This window comes from Pezoporus wallicus, unplaced genomic scaffold (genome assembly GCF_028554395.1).
Source record: "Pezoporus wallicus isolate ANWC-B61680 ecotype Strahan unplaced genomic scaffold, APGP_CSIRO_Pwel_v1 contig_6899, whole genome shotgun sequence".
NCBI classification, from domain to species: domain Eukaryota; kingdom Metazoa; phylum Chordata; class Aves; order Psittaciformes; family Psittacidae; genus Pezoporus; species Pezoporus wallicus.
This window is the reverse complement of record NW_026638613.1, coordinates 1,860,893-1,873,775: the sequence shown is the minus strand read 5'-3', so window position 1 is coordinate 1,873,775 and position 12,883 is coordinate 1,860,893. Positions and strand designations below refer to the sequence as shown.

General features: G+C 39.8%; 1 protein-coding gene across 3 annotated transcripts in view; it reads right to left on the bottom strand.

The window, feature by feature from the left end:
- SPATA16 (spermatogenesis associated 16) overlaps positions 1-12,883 on the bottom strand; it is a 98,985-nt gene that overhangs the window by 52,299 nt on the left and 33,803 nt on the right. For all 3 annotated transcript variants that reach the window (XM_057411566.1, XM_057411567.1, XM_057411568.1), the window contains exons 3-4: positions 12,471-12,616; positions 596-685 (exon numbers count right to left, since the gene is read on the bottom strand). In XM_057411566.1, coding sequence (XP_057267549.1) covers positions 596-685; positions 12,471-12,616 — 236 coding nt within the window. The remainder of the gene's footprint in view (positions 1-595; positions 686-12,470; positions 12,617-12,883) is intronic.

Sequence of the window (12,883 nt, the reverse complement as noted above, 5' to 3'; positions counted from 1 at the left end):
TTCTTTCATTTAAATATGTTAAATGGTTAAAAACTTCTGCTGCATGTTGAAACTTTCAGGTTTTGGCAGCATTAATGGAAACATACAAGCAGAGCTTCCTCTCGTAGGCTTTCCTCCTGCCAGCAGCTCCCGTTCACACCAGCAATCTCATCAGCTGCGTGCAGGCTAAATTTTGCAGCATACCACAGTGTACCCGGAGATCTTGATTCTCTACCCACCCCCATCCACTCGGAGCCCACCTGAGGTTCGGCCCGGGGTTATGGAGAAACCAGGAAGGAGAACATGCTTTTGTGCATGTAACTTTTGCCCCAGGGCAGCCCAGGGACCCAATCAGGGTTCACCCCTGTGCCTGAGGAGGAGTAAATGCTCCTGCATGCATTAACCTAACAGCAACTAGGGACAAAATTGGGATTATTCATGCTATGCCAACTGGGAAGATTGGAGCTCTGTTGCAAGTGAGATCATATACACAAAGCCAGCGCAAAGCTCCTACTGACTTTGAAAAAGCCTGGATATAAGGTGGTATCCTTACTACTGAGAGCTGGCATGAAAGAGATGTAGATAAACCACTAGAAATACACAAGCAGTGGATTACCTTGCAGCTTCAGAGTATCTCTCTAAGCACCTAAACACAGCAGCTTGGCGCAGGTGATTCCGGAAATAAGATGGGTTCAAAATAATGCTCCTTCAAAAGATGAGAGAGACAAGTTTAGATTTCTATTCTGTACACCATTAAAAGCTACTGATAATCAAACTGTAAGAATCATACTGTGCACACTCTATACAGGTCAACACTGTATGTCTCAAATGTAGTATGAACTCTCGCTTTCCCTTGACAGCTGTGATATATGAACAACATTATTAAAATTTTTATTGAGGTTGTATCATAAATGCAGTTTCATTGGGGTTTTGTGTATTGTTCTAGCAAAAAAGTTACTGTGGTAATATTCTATATTGCCTTTAGCTTGTAGGAAACATAAGCAAAAATGCTACAGTACAACTTCATGTTAACTCCTAGGCTCCACAATCGCAGTTGTCTGATTATCTACCTGGAAAAACTGTATGTAGCATGTGTTTTAATGTTAACTTGGGAGACTTGTGAAATGCTTTCTGTACAAGTGGTAGGTTCTATGTTGGTGGACCTTGGCATGTTTCTTAGACCTTTACCTTTAACAGATGCAATTCCAAGTGTAACAAATTATAGGCTTTAAGTCAATATCAGAAAGAAGAAGGCTAAAAATAGCATAAGCTAAGCAGTTAGATTGGCAGGCAGGGTAGACTTCTGATGTGAGCAGGGGGAGGGCAAGAGAGACAGTTTCTACATCTAGTTAGTTGCACTTCTGAGTGGAACCAAAGAGTGACTGGCTTCTCTGGTCAGCGCTTCTCCTGGTGCTTGCAGAAAAGGTGCATACAGTGTGTTGTAGGATGCCAAACTTAATATTTATTGTTGCATGCATGTAGAAAATGTAGAACTCGGAACTGTGCTTTCACAGTCCAACACTTGAACAAATGCTCAGAAAACTGTATTGACAGAAAGCTTTACCCTGCAGGAACTACCTCTCTGGGAAGAAGGTGTGGGATTAAAAAAACTGACAAATGAATATCATGTAATTTAAGACATTACTGGAAGGAGTGCAGACCTTAGTGACTGAGGGCACATCTAAATACTGAACTAAAATACAGTGTATGAAACAGCATGAGATGTTAAAAATCAGTTTTTCTAATGAGAGGAACAAATCATTCTAGCAATAATGAAAAGATAATGCCAACTGCAAACATGGCATGCTGAACATGGTTCATGTCTGAAGTTTAGACAGTACTGATGGTCACCAAAACTTAATTTAACCAAAGCAAAGTCATCAAAACGTCAAATACTACCAGCATTTAATGATTTGACCAAAACAGTAATATCTTCCATGAATGACAACTACTGCTTCTGCAAGCTATTTTATGAGATTATGGTTGCTGTAAACTGTAGTCAACAGCTGATAATAGCAATATTGATTTTTTTTTTTTCTTCCCCCTGCTCCCCAAGTTATCTGCTCTACCACAGCCAAGCAATAGCACTATGAAAGAAAAAAATAATAAAAAAATCAATAATTCTCTGGTAGTTAGCAACACATTTTCTGTAAGTCTTTGAGCAGGATGTGCTGTGATAGGCTTATAACAAATATAGAACTGTGGCAGATTTTCATAGAATTAGATACTGGCTCTCTGTTTTCCATCTTGAGGTTTTTTTTTTGTTTTTTTTACTAGTCTCAAGAAGTTCAACTGCTTCTCTTGGTCTATAAACTCTATACTGAAAAGTATTATAGCATGCCTTAATAGCTTGAGCAAATATCAAAACCCTAGCTTTGACTTCTGGCAGTCTGGTTTGATGTTGCTAGGCTGTCTGTAGCCTGTACGCTGGAAATAACTGCTGCTGTATTACTACTCTACCCAAACCTTTGCTATACTGATGCAGCTGCAGTTTACTAGCCTTTATGATGAGCCATTCTAATTCAATGCCAAGTGTGCACTAGAACTGTGCAAAGCTATCCCTTTGGCTTTTAAACCTGAATCCGTGTTTCAGGTAATTTTGGTGAAAAGGCAAAAAAAAACAACCCCACAATCCTGAATGAGAATAGGAAGCAAAGGAATTGTACAAACAAAGGTTAAGAGGAAAACTCTAATTCCAGGAAGTTCTCCTTCAAATTGGAGCAGATGGGGAGCCCATCTGGAGAGGCAGAAATGTGCCAGGCTGTGCATAGTGAGAACAAGTCCGTGCTCCAAGATCCACCTCCAGCCATGAGCAGTCTTGATACTAGGCTGGTTTATCCTGTAATTAATTAGGAGGGATGTGTTTCAAGAGGGAGGCTTGACAGAAGAATTAGGAAGGGAGGAAGGTGTTGGACACACCAGCTGCAGTACAGTCGGGACAATCTGTGTGTGCAGCAATTTCTGCCATCAGCAGAAACACTGGTCCTTTGGTCTTTTTACCCATGTGCTGCCATTGGAGTTTCAGGTAGAAAAAGTTTCAACAGGAAATGTCTGAAACTGAGTAATTCTTATTTTGCCCAGAGAAAACTTCTAATCTGCAAAACTGCAAATAAAGTCACTACATCTGAGGATTAAAACTTGTGTTCTTGCCAGGTTTTGCCCTCATCTGTCAAATAACTAGACTAAAGTAAACTTGAAATAGATTTTCATTTATTTTTCATCTTTGCTGTAATCCGAAGACTGCCCTGTTAAAAGCCTTTTGTAAATCATTTGGTCAGTTTTTCTCAACAAAACAGTCCTTAAGTAATGCTGTATATCAGCCTCTTTTGACATTTTCATTTTTTCATCTTGACATCTTCTCTTAAAAATAATACAGTGTTTGTCCTCTTATCTTTTTTTTTCAAACTGTGAGGAGGGGGAAGAAGTCATCAACTCTCTCACAATTGGAGTATGCGAATCAAAGGTGCCTGCGTTAGTTTGTGGTTTTCTTTCCAAGTTTTTCTTTCAGTCTTGCTGCCTGGTGTTAAGAAAAGAGGTGTGGCAAGAATCACTTTGCTTCTTGTCTAAGGTGCGCATCCTGTATCAAATTCCTTCCTAAATGCAACAGGGATTTAACTCTGACTGACATGAGAAAGTGCCTCTGCTACTATCCACCACATAGTTCTTGTTTGGCCTTTATAGGCCAAGAAAAAGTCAATGAGGTGATTCTGTAGATGAAACAAGTGTAAAAAAAAAAAAATACTCTTCACCTCTAAAGCAGATAAACTCATTTTTCTTGCTAGTACTGTAAGTAAAAGATAGTTCGTTTGTAGGAGTGCGTGCAGTTATTTGAGTAGAGTAGCAGAAGCTTTTTCTGAGTTTTCCAAGCTTTTCTGTGACACAGTGTGATCTTTACAGAAGCATTTTAATAGTCAATTGTAATTTACTATTAGAAAGGAATTGGGAGATCTATCAGAAGTAAAAATTCAGTGCTAAAGCAATATGTGCCTCTGCAGAGAGACATAAAGCTAGCATGGGCTAAAGGGCTGGCACATCCATCTGTCACTGTTACTGAGTACAGATGCAGTTGCTGAGGTGTTCTTCACCACAACATTAAATACAATATCAGTACAAGTAATGTCAACTAGTATTCAGCAGAGCCACATATTCAGTTGGTGTAGACCAACACAGAGTTTTTATCTTCAGTGAATACTGTTGATTAGTACAGTTGATGATCCAGCCCCAGTATACTCTCAGATGAACCTGATGAATCCTGTGCAATTACATTGAACCTCAACTTTTTTCTTGTTTCATCTATATGGCAGGGAGCTTAATATCTGCAATGTAGTTCTAGTCTTACATCTGTTTGAGTCTGCCATACTCTGTTCTGTGATCCCAAGGGCTGGTTTAAGAGTTCAGCCCTAGTAGAGGCAGTCAAATCTCTAAACCCTATGGTAGCCAGGAAGCAATCTTATCATATTTTCCTGCAGTTTGTATGTGCAGCTATGTTACGATTTCATTTAAGTTTTATTTGAGCACTTAACAGTGGAATGTTTGCTTGTAGCCAACTTTCTATTCCAAACCACTTATCCTCCTAGTGCTGTTACAGGGAACTAAGAGGGATGTGTCTTGGATACACAAAAGCTTAAGGGGTTCTGTGCTCTATGTGAGAGTTTACCAAAGCTGACATCCTGAAGAGGTAAAAATCCTCCCTGTCGCAACAAGCGGGTGGAAATATTTAGTAGGCTTGTGAAAGCAGGCATGCTGAAGCACTTTGTTCCAGAGGATGAGAGTGTGGTGGTTTCAGTGCTAGTGGCATTAACAAAGGCAGAAGGAGGATGTCTGTGGTGAGGAGAGCCACCTGAAAGGACATGTGAGGGAGGTAGGGCCTTTCTCCTGAGCTAGGTTTTGGTTTCTTGGTGGCTGTGCAGGTTCAGACACATGAGTCCATGGGGAGTTTCTGTTGCCACTAAATGCCTAGCTGCAATGGTCTGCACCCTGCCCTGCACTTGAAGGCCTTTTTATGTCACTTTAAAGAAGTGACACAGAAAACTAGATAACATCTGTGCTATACAGGAAAAAGCTGGAAGACAAAGAGGCCATGTAGATGTAGCTATAAGAGCACCCATAAAGGCAAATCTGGCAGACTTTGTAATGGGTCTCTTTGGTAACCTCATAAATCATTAGGAATCCCTTCTAATGTTGTTGTCATCACTGCGAACAAAGACATCAGCTGTGAACAGAGACATAAAAGCTTCTACTGAACTTAAGTGGATCAAGGAACCTGTCCAAATCCCTTTATGCTGAAGGACACCTGACTTGCTTGTGTGCAGTTCAATTTTTTTGTACAGCTAATTAGAAGTAAAATGCAGTTATGGCATCTGTGGGCAAGGACCTTTAGTGCACTGAAGAAACCATCTCATGAAGTTTTTGTATCTAAACAGACAAGATGGGGGGGAGTGTGGGCTCCCAAAAAAGGTTTCACACAACGCCTTTTCTCTGTCAGTGAAGTGAAATATAACTGTCATACTAAAAGGTTTGCAGCAGCAATTTGCTTTGAATTGCAAGCATAAGATAAATGTGCTATACAGGTCTCGATTCCTCAGCTGTGAAGGTGGTAAAAAGGAGAATGCTCTTCAATCCAGAAAAAAAGATATTTAGAAAGATCTTGTCTCAAGCTCCCAAAACACCTTAATACAAATGGAGATACTCTGCATTTCCCATCTTGTGTACACAGTGCACTGCCAGCTCACTTTCCAGCTGTACAAGTAGCACTGTCTTTGCCACCAAGCCATCTGATTCCATAAAGTGATTCCGTCTGATTCTGATAAAGTGTTGCCAGACTGCTTCTTCCAGAGCTTTTCTTCCCCTATTCCCCTTTACCCCCACCAAATACACCTTTCCATAATAGGATCCCACCATACATTGCGTAGATAAATGTTTTTGCAATATAGCATCATTAAAGTCAAGGGGAATATAACCTTTGATCTCAGTGGAGGAAGTCTCAGCCCATAAAATAGGAACTATGTTGCTGGTATACCAACCTGGAAATAATGTGTGATTCAGAGCTGAGAATTGGAATTCAGAGAAAATGTTTCTCATTTAAAAAGTAATAAAGGTGAAGTACAGAGAAATATTTGAAATGCTGCATGTGAAGGAATTATTTTTTTAAGAGTACTTCTGGTTTATATTACTAAGAGCATCTCAGTGGAATAGGTTTGTATTAATAATATCTCATCTATTATGTATATTGCAATATGCTTAACAAAATTGCTGAAGTAATTAGGTGCTGCTAATTCTTCTCTTTCTTCATTTTTCTGTAAAGGTAAGAGATTATGAGAGTAGTTTAGAGCAAAGTATACATTACACTATAGACTTCCCACAGATTAGCAGCATCAGCCATTATGCTTCACCTTTTTCTACTGCTACCTAAAAGTCTATGCTGCTCTTGAGCTGCCCTTCTATTCTATCTCAATTTTAATGCCCACTGACTGCACTGTATCACAGCATCATTGCATTATTTATTTTTGATTATTTAATATTTCACTAGAATTCTATTCTTCAACTTATTTTAGTATAGTCCTACTTTAAAGGTGCAAAATAAGGAAGCTAGGGAATGAAGAACTAGCTGAATATTGAATTTTTATTCTGAAAATTCTGAATTTATCTGGATGAAAGAGTACTGATTTATCCTATCTATAATACACTGACCAAGTTTTGAGATGCCTTTCTTCCTACTGATATTGCATAAAGCTTGATCATTAATAATTTTTTTTAAACCTTTCAAGTGTTTGAAAAGTCACAGGGAAAAATGCAAAGGATTTAGGAATAAATCTGTGAGGCTTCAGCTGTTTTTAGATTTTTTTTTTTTTTCCCCCTCACTGTGCCTCCAGAAGAGATTCCCTCTATTAAGTCATCACTAAAGCAATCGCGTACTACTTAACATAGGTGCTATTTTCTACTTCATGTGTCTCCCTGTGAATTGTGCAAGAGGCATTAGAGAGCCTTGCCTTCCACTGAGCACATAAAAAGGCATAGCAGAAAAAGCTTTACAGATTTATTATATTCTCTATACATTGCCTTTCTGGGAGGGAGGGAGAGTATTGGCAGCAAGTTGTGCTGCAAAGCAGAGTCTGCAAGGACACAGGAAAATCTTTTCTAACCTGCAAAAGATTTTGAATATAGCTCTGTACAGCATTCCTCATTATCATGAACATATTTTTCAGGCATTACTTAGAGATAATGTTAAAGAAACATGCCACAATGTCTGATTCATCTTCTGCCTTCCAGCTCTTGCATCCACAGCCTCCATGTTGGGGAAGGGAGGGCAAGGAGTCAAGCCCAGGGGTGCTCTGGGAGGAGGCAAGTTGCAAGCATCCTTCCAGATGGCAGTTCCCATCAACAGATGTGGGTTTCCTATGGTACGATGGCAATCCCATTGGGAAGAGGTATGACTTTTCACTTACAGTGGACAGCCTTATTTCCCTGACGAGTAGACTATTTCTAGAGGAGCCCTATGCATCAGCAGCCATCCTACAGCTGGACAGGGAGTAATCCAAAGTAAGCATGAATTAAACAAAATGCTTATTGCCACTTGCAGCTGGGTAGGTGACATTAACTTCTTCCCCATTTTCTAGTGCTTGATCCATGCACAGGATCTCTGTGAACAGCAGTCTGTTTAGGCAACTAGATCAAGCTGTGTCTGTTGTTCTTGAAATAGTGTGTGCCATGAGCACCATAGCAGTTGGGGAATTGTAGAATGCCATCTTGGAAGGGACCTTAAGGATCATGTGGTCCAAACTATCTTGGCAAAAGCATGGTTTGGATAAGATGTCCCAGCTCCCTGTCCAGCTGAATCTTAAAAGTGTCCACCACTGGGGAATCCACCACTTCCCTGGGGAAATTATTCCAATGACTGATTATTCTCCTGGTGAAAATTTCTCTTGTGTCCAAATGGAATATCCCCAGTAGTAACTTGTACCCATTACCCCTGTCTTTTCCTTGTGATTCCTTGTAAAAAGAAGGGTCTCTGATTTCTTTATAGCCTTCCTTTAAATACATATGGTATTAATGCAGATTAAAGCATTTGTCTCTCATGACATCCTTCTCTCTAAATTGGAGAGACATCAATTTGATAGGTGGACCACTTGGTGGATAAAGAACTGGCTGGATGGCCACAACAAAGATTTGTGGTCAATGCCTCAATGTCCAGTTAGAGACCAGTAACGAGTGGCGTCCCTCAGGGATCGGTGCTGGGACCGGTCTTGTTCAACGTCTTCGTTGCTGCCATGGACAGTGGGATTGAGCACACCCTCAGCAAGTTTGCCGATGACACCAAGCTGTGTGGTTCGGTTGATACGCTGGAAGGAAGGAATGCCATCCAGAGCGACCTTGCCACACTTGTGAGGTGGGCTGATGCCAACCTCCTGAAGTTTAACCATGCCAAGTGCAAGGTCCTACACCTGGGACGGAGCAATCCCAGGCACAGCTACAGGTTGGGCAGAGAAGAGATTCAGAGCAGCCCTGTGGAGAAGGACTTGGGGGTGTTGGTTGATGAGAAACTTGACATGAGCCGGCTTCAGTGTGTGCTCACAGCCCAGAAAGCCAACCGTATCCTGGGCCGCATCAAAAGGAGCGTGACCAGCAGGTCGGAGGAGGTGATCCTGCCCTTCTACTCTGCTCTCGTGAGACCTCACCTGGAGTATTGTGTGCAGTTCTGGTGTCCTCAACATAAAAAGGACATGGAACTGTTGGAACAAGTCCAGAGAAGGGCCACGAGGATGATCAGGGGACTGGAGCACCTCCCATATGAAGACAGGCTGAGGAAGTTGGAGCTGTTCAGCCTGGAGAAGAGAAGGCTGTGTGGAGACCTCATAGCAGCCTTCCAGTGTCTGAAGGGGCCTATGAGGATGTTGGAGAGCGACTCTTCATTAGGGACTGTAGTGATAGGGCAAGGGGAAACAGGTTAAAACTTAAAGAGGGGAAGTTTAGTTTGGATATAAGGAGGAAATTCTTTCCTGTTAGGGTGGTGAGGCATTGGAATGGGTTGCCCATGGAAGTTGTGAATGCTCCATCCCTGGTGGTGTTCCAGGCCAGGTTGGATGGAGTCTTGGGTGGCATGGTTTAGTGTGCGTTGTCCCTGCCCATGGCAGGGGGGTTGGAACTAGATGATCTAAAGGTCCTTTCCAGCCCTAACTATTCTGTGATTCTATTGTATGATTTGTTTCAGCTTGCTCGGAGGAAAAAAGGAAAATAAACAATGAAACTGTAAGAAGATATACAGTCTCATCAAGGAAGTAATGTATATCATGTTTTGAAGGATTGTCTATCTTCAGTTGTCCTAGAGTTCAGCATAACTCTCTCCATTTTCAAACAAAATTGAATCCTAACTGTTGCTGAGCTGTGTACGTGATACTCCATGGGTTGTTCTTCACATGTGACTGCAGCTTTATGGATTTCTCTTTTGGGCCTGGCCCTCTGAAGAACGGACATAACCGGGGAACTGCTCTGCTGAAATGCCATGCTCTGCTTTGTGACTGTTTTCATTTGGGGCAGAAATTCAACCACTGACATTATGAGGCTGAGCAGTATAAGGCCTAAGTACTAATCTGAGGTTTCTTATTCAGTTCTTGACTTCTTGGACCTTCACTGTTTTGCCATCTGCTATAATTGAGAATTACCTTCTGTAACCAAAGGGAAAATCTAATTTCTCAGCAAGCCATATGGGGTTATTAAGATCATTAAACCATGTTATGCCATAATGCCTGGGCCAAAAGGACCACAGGGCATGTAAATATTGTGTGATTCATTTTATAGCCTCGGACTGCAAGTTAGGAATTATTTTGATGGCTATCTCATGATGAAAATTGGTGGTCAAGTAGGTTACTGCAGATGTTGCCTGGTGAGGTCAATCCATGGTTTGTTCAAAGCTGTGATGGATGAGGGTGTTTGATTGCAAAGGGTAAAATCTTTTGTTATCAGCCTGACAAATGATCAGAACCCAGCCAGGGTCCTCAGTTGTGCCAGTGATGCTAAAGACAGCCTTAAATTTTGATATTGAGAAACCAGAGAATACAATTCCCACTTTTCAGGAAGACTTGGCTTCTTATACAGGATCTAAGGCCGATGATATAAATTCTACTCCCTTTCATTTCTTAAGAATGGGAAAGCTATTCTCCTGTAAATGCCTGTTCTTGAATACTTTAAAACAAAGTTGCTGGAATTTGTTTCTATTCCTCTAGTTGTGATATTTTATAAGATTTCTTCCTAGCAAAACCCATTCTATATATTTGATACAACTCTGTGTGAGAATATTAAAGCTGATTTTTGGCTAATAAGGATTCAGAAATGAATGCATGAGCTGTGAAATTTACATTAAATTAAAGAAAGAATATTTCAGTAAATGCAAATAAACGCAGAAATGAATATTTTAATTTGGATTCATGATTAATGCCAAAGGATTACCAACAAGCCACTACAATGTGGTGATGACATAAAAACTCGATAGGAATAAAAATTCTATATACAGCAGTTAACTGATAGCAGTAAGCTATTTTTAGTAGGCAAGCATACAGTAATTTATATGATCTTTTTGAAAAATATAGCAATTGTATTTAAAGTTTTGTCTTTCTCTTAATTATGTCTCGGAATGTTTTTTTTTTTTAATTGACATACTGTTGTACAAGTTGCTGCATTTTTCAGTGTGACAACTATGGTCTGCAGGTTTATTCCCTTTCTGGAAGTTATTAAATGAATTATATTAAAAATGGGCATAACTGATCGCCACTTTTCTTTGTGTTATGTTAAGAGAGTTAAGAACAAGTAATTATAATTGCAGATAAGAAAAAGTGAAGAATTTTCCCCTTTTCAGTTTTCTAGTGATCTCAGTCTGACTGCATATATGTTCTTTGTAGGTTGTGGATTTCTGTTTTAGAAATTGAAACCAAGGCATGTCTGAATAGGCTTTAGTTTCTGCAGCACCAGGGTCAATACATTTTACTATTTTGAAACCAATATAATTTAAAGGAAGTAAAGTATTTCCTGTTCCAGTTATATGTCCAAATGTTTCCTTATTTTAGTGTTCTTGGTAATCCCAGTTGGAATAAGAGTGATTTTGCTAGAAGCTGGGAGTCCAGTCAAATTTATACATACATTTTTTTTTCTTTTCTAACATGGTCTTTGAGAAACCATGAAAAAATGTGTTTGATTTTTAGTTTGTGTGAGGAGTGCATTTTATGGATTTTTGTGGTGGGTTTTTTTGGTTGGTTTGTGTTTTTTTTTTTTTTTTTGTAACAGAAATCATAGAATGGTTTGGGTTGGAAAGGATGTCAAGATCATCTAGTTCCAACCCCCCTACCATGGGCAGGAATCTCAGTCTTCGTCTTCCCTGCTTCCTATGCTTTGACTAATCTACCAGAATACTCCACCTGCAAGGAGTCCCTGCTAAATGTGTGCCCTGGGAGCACACCTAATGTTCTCTAACCACTCCTGGGCATTCAAGCTATCTAACCCAGAAAGGTACTTGGAAGTAGTCTGAAGGATGAATGCCCCCAGTGTGTATAAGCTCCCGGTAGGTATAGCTTTACAGACAAAAAATAGTGGGGAAAAGGGTGGGGATCAATGCGGATGGGAGATGAAGACCTTGTCATTAGGTCTGAGAATCTATGACTTTAGCATGTAGCTAAATGAAACTGCTGCCGTGGTAGCATTGCATTTCTAGACCAACACATTCTTCACCACTGTCTTCTGTGCATCAGGCATAAGCATGTGCCTTCTCTTTTGTTGTAATGACTCTCTTGTAGTTACATTCATTTGGAATGATTGTATGGAAAAAACCCTCACTGCACTAATTGCAGTATCCATCTTAATACATCTCATCATCCAAGGGAAAGAAAAAAGAACAGAGACCTCAGTAATGAAGTGTTGCTGGCAGGACATGCATGTGCTTAACAGAAACTATCCTTATGCCTGAATGCTAATTAAGGGTAGCACAAGCCCAGCAAAATCCAAACTCATCTGAAACTAATGGGAATTTCATCTCCACCATGTATGAGTTTTTTTTCTGGCTTCTTTATGTATTGCTGGTGGTGCTGGTCATGTGGATCACAAGTGAGCCTATGAGAAATTACGTAATGAAAATAATTTGAAGCTATCTCTGACCTAATCTGCTTTGATAGCAGATCAAGAGCTCATAATATCATTACTGTCATATAAGGCTAAGAATGTTTATATTTGCCTAGCTTCAGCCTTAAGGGTGCCCTGAACTGTATGACTTATTTGCAAAACCTTACCTTATGCATTATCAAAGCAGTTAAATGTATACAGGGCTATTGTGGCTTCATGTCCCAGATGTTGTGTTAGTCTACACTAAGTATCAGTGTCACGTGTAACTTGTGTTTTATTGCTTTCTCTTTTCTCATTATTAGACTGTTTTTTCCTGCGCAGGTTTAATTCATGGTCTTTCATTTTTTGTTTCTGTCTTAGCAGTGTATCTAATCAATATTTATTTTTACCTGTGTGAATGATTGAGAGCTTCATCAGGCTTCCTCAGTTTTAGGTAGCAGATTACAAACTTTGTCTCAATAAAACTGGCAATACTGGAAAGATCTTCTGTAGGTAACTCATAGGGATTCTCTATAGCAGCACCTTTACTGAAAAGCTGTACAAGAAACAAAAACATTATTTACTAATGTTATAATGTACCTTTTGTTAGGTAGAAATGCTTTTTGTAACTGATAAATTGAGTAGATGGAATTCCAAGTAAAATATACCCTGACTTCAACCGAAGTTAGCACTATAAAAACCAGTACAAATACAAGTGAATATAATATAAAATGCAGTGTCATATTCCTGGAAGGGATAGTCAAGACAGTAGAAAATAAACTAAAACCTAAAAAGCACTGTTAGGAAAGAAGCTGTATTTTTC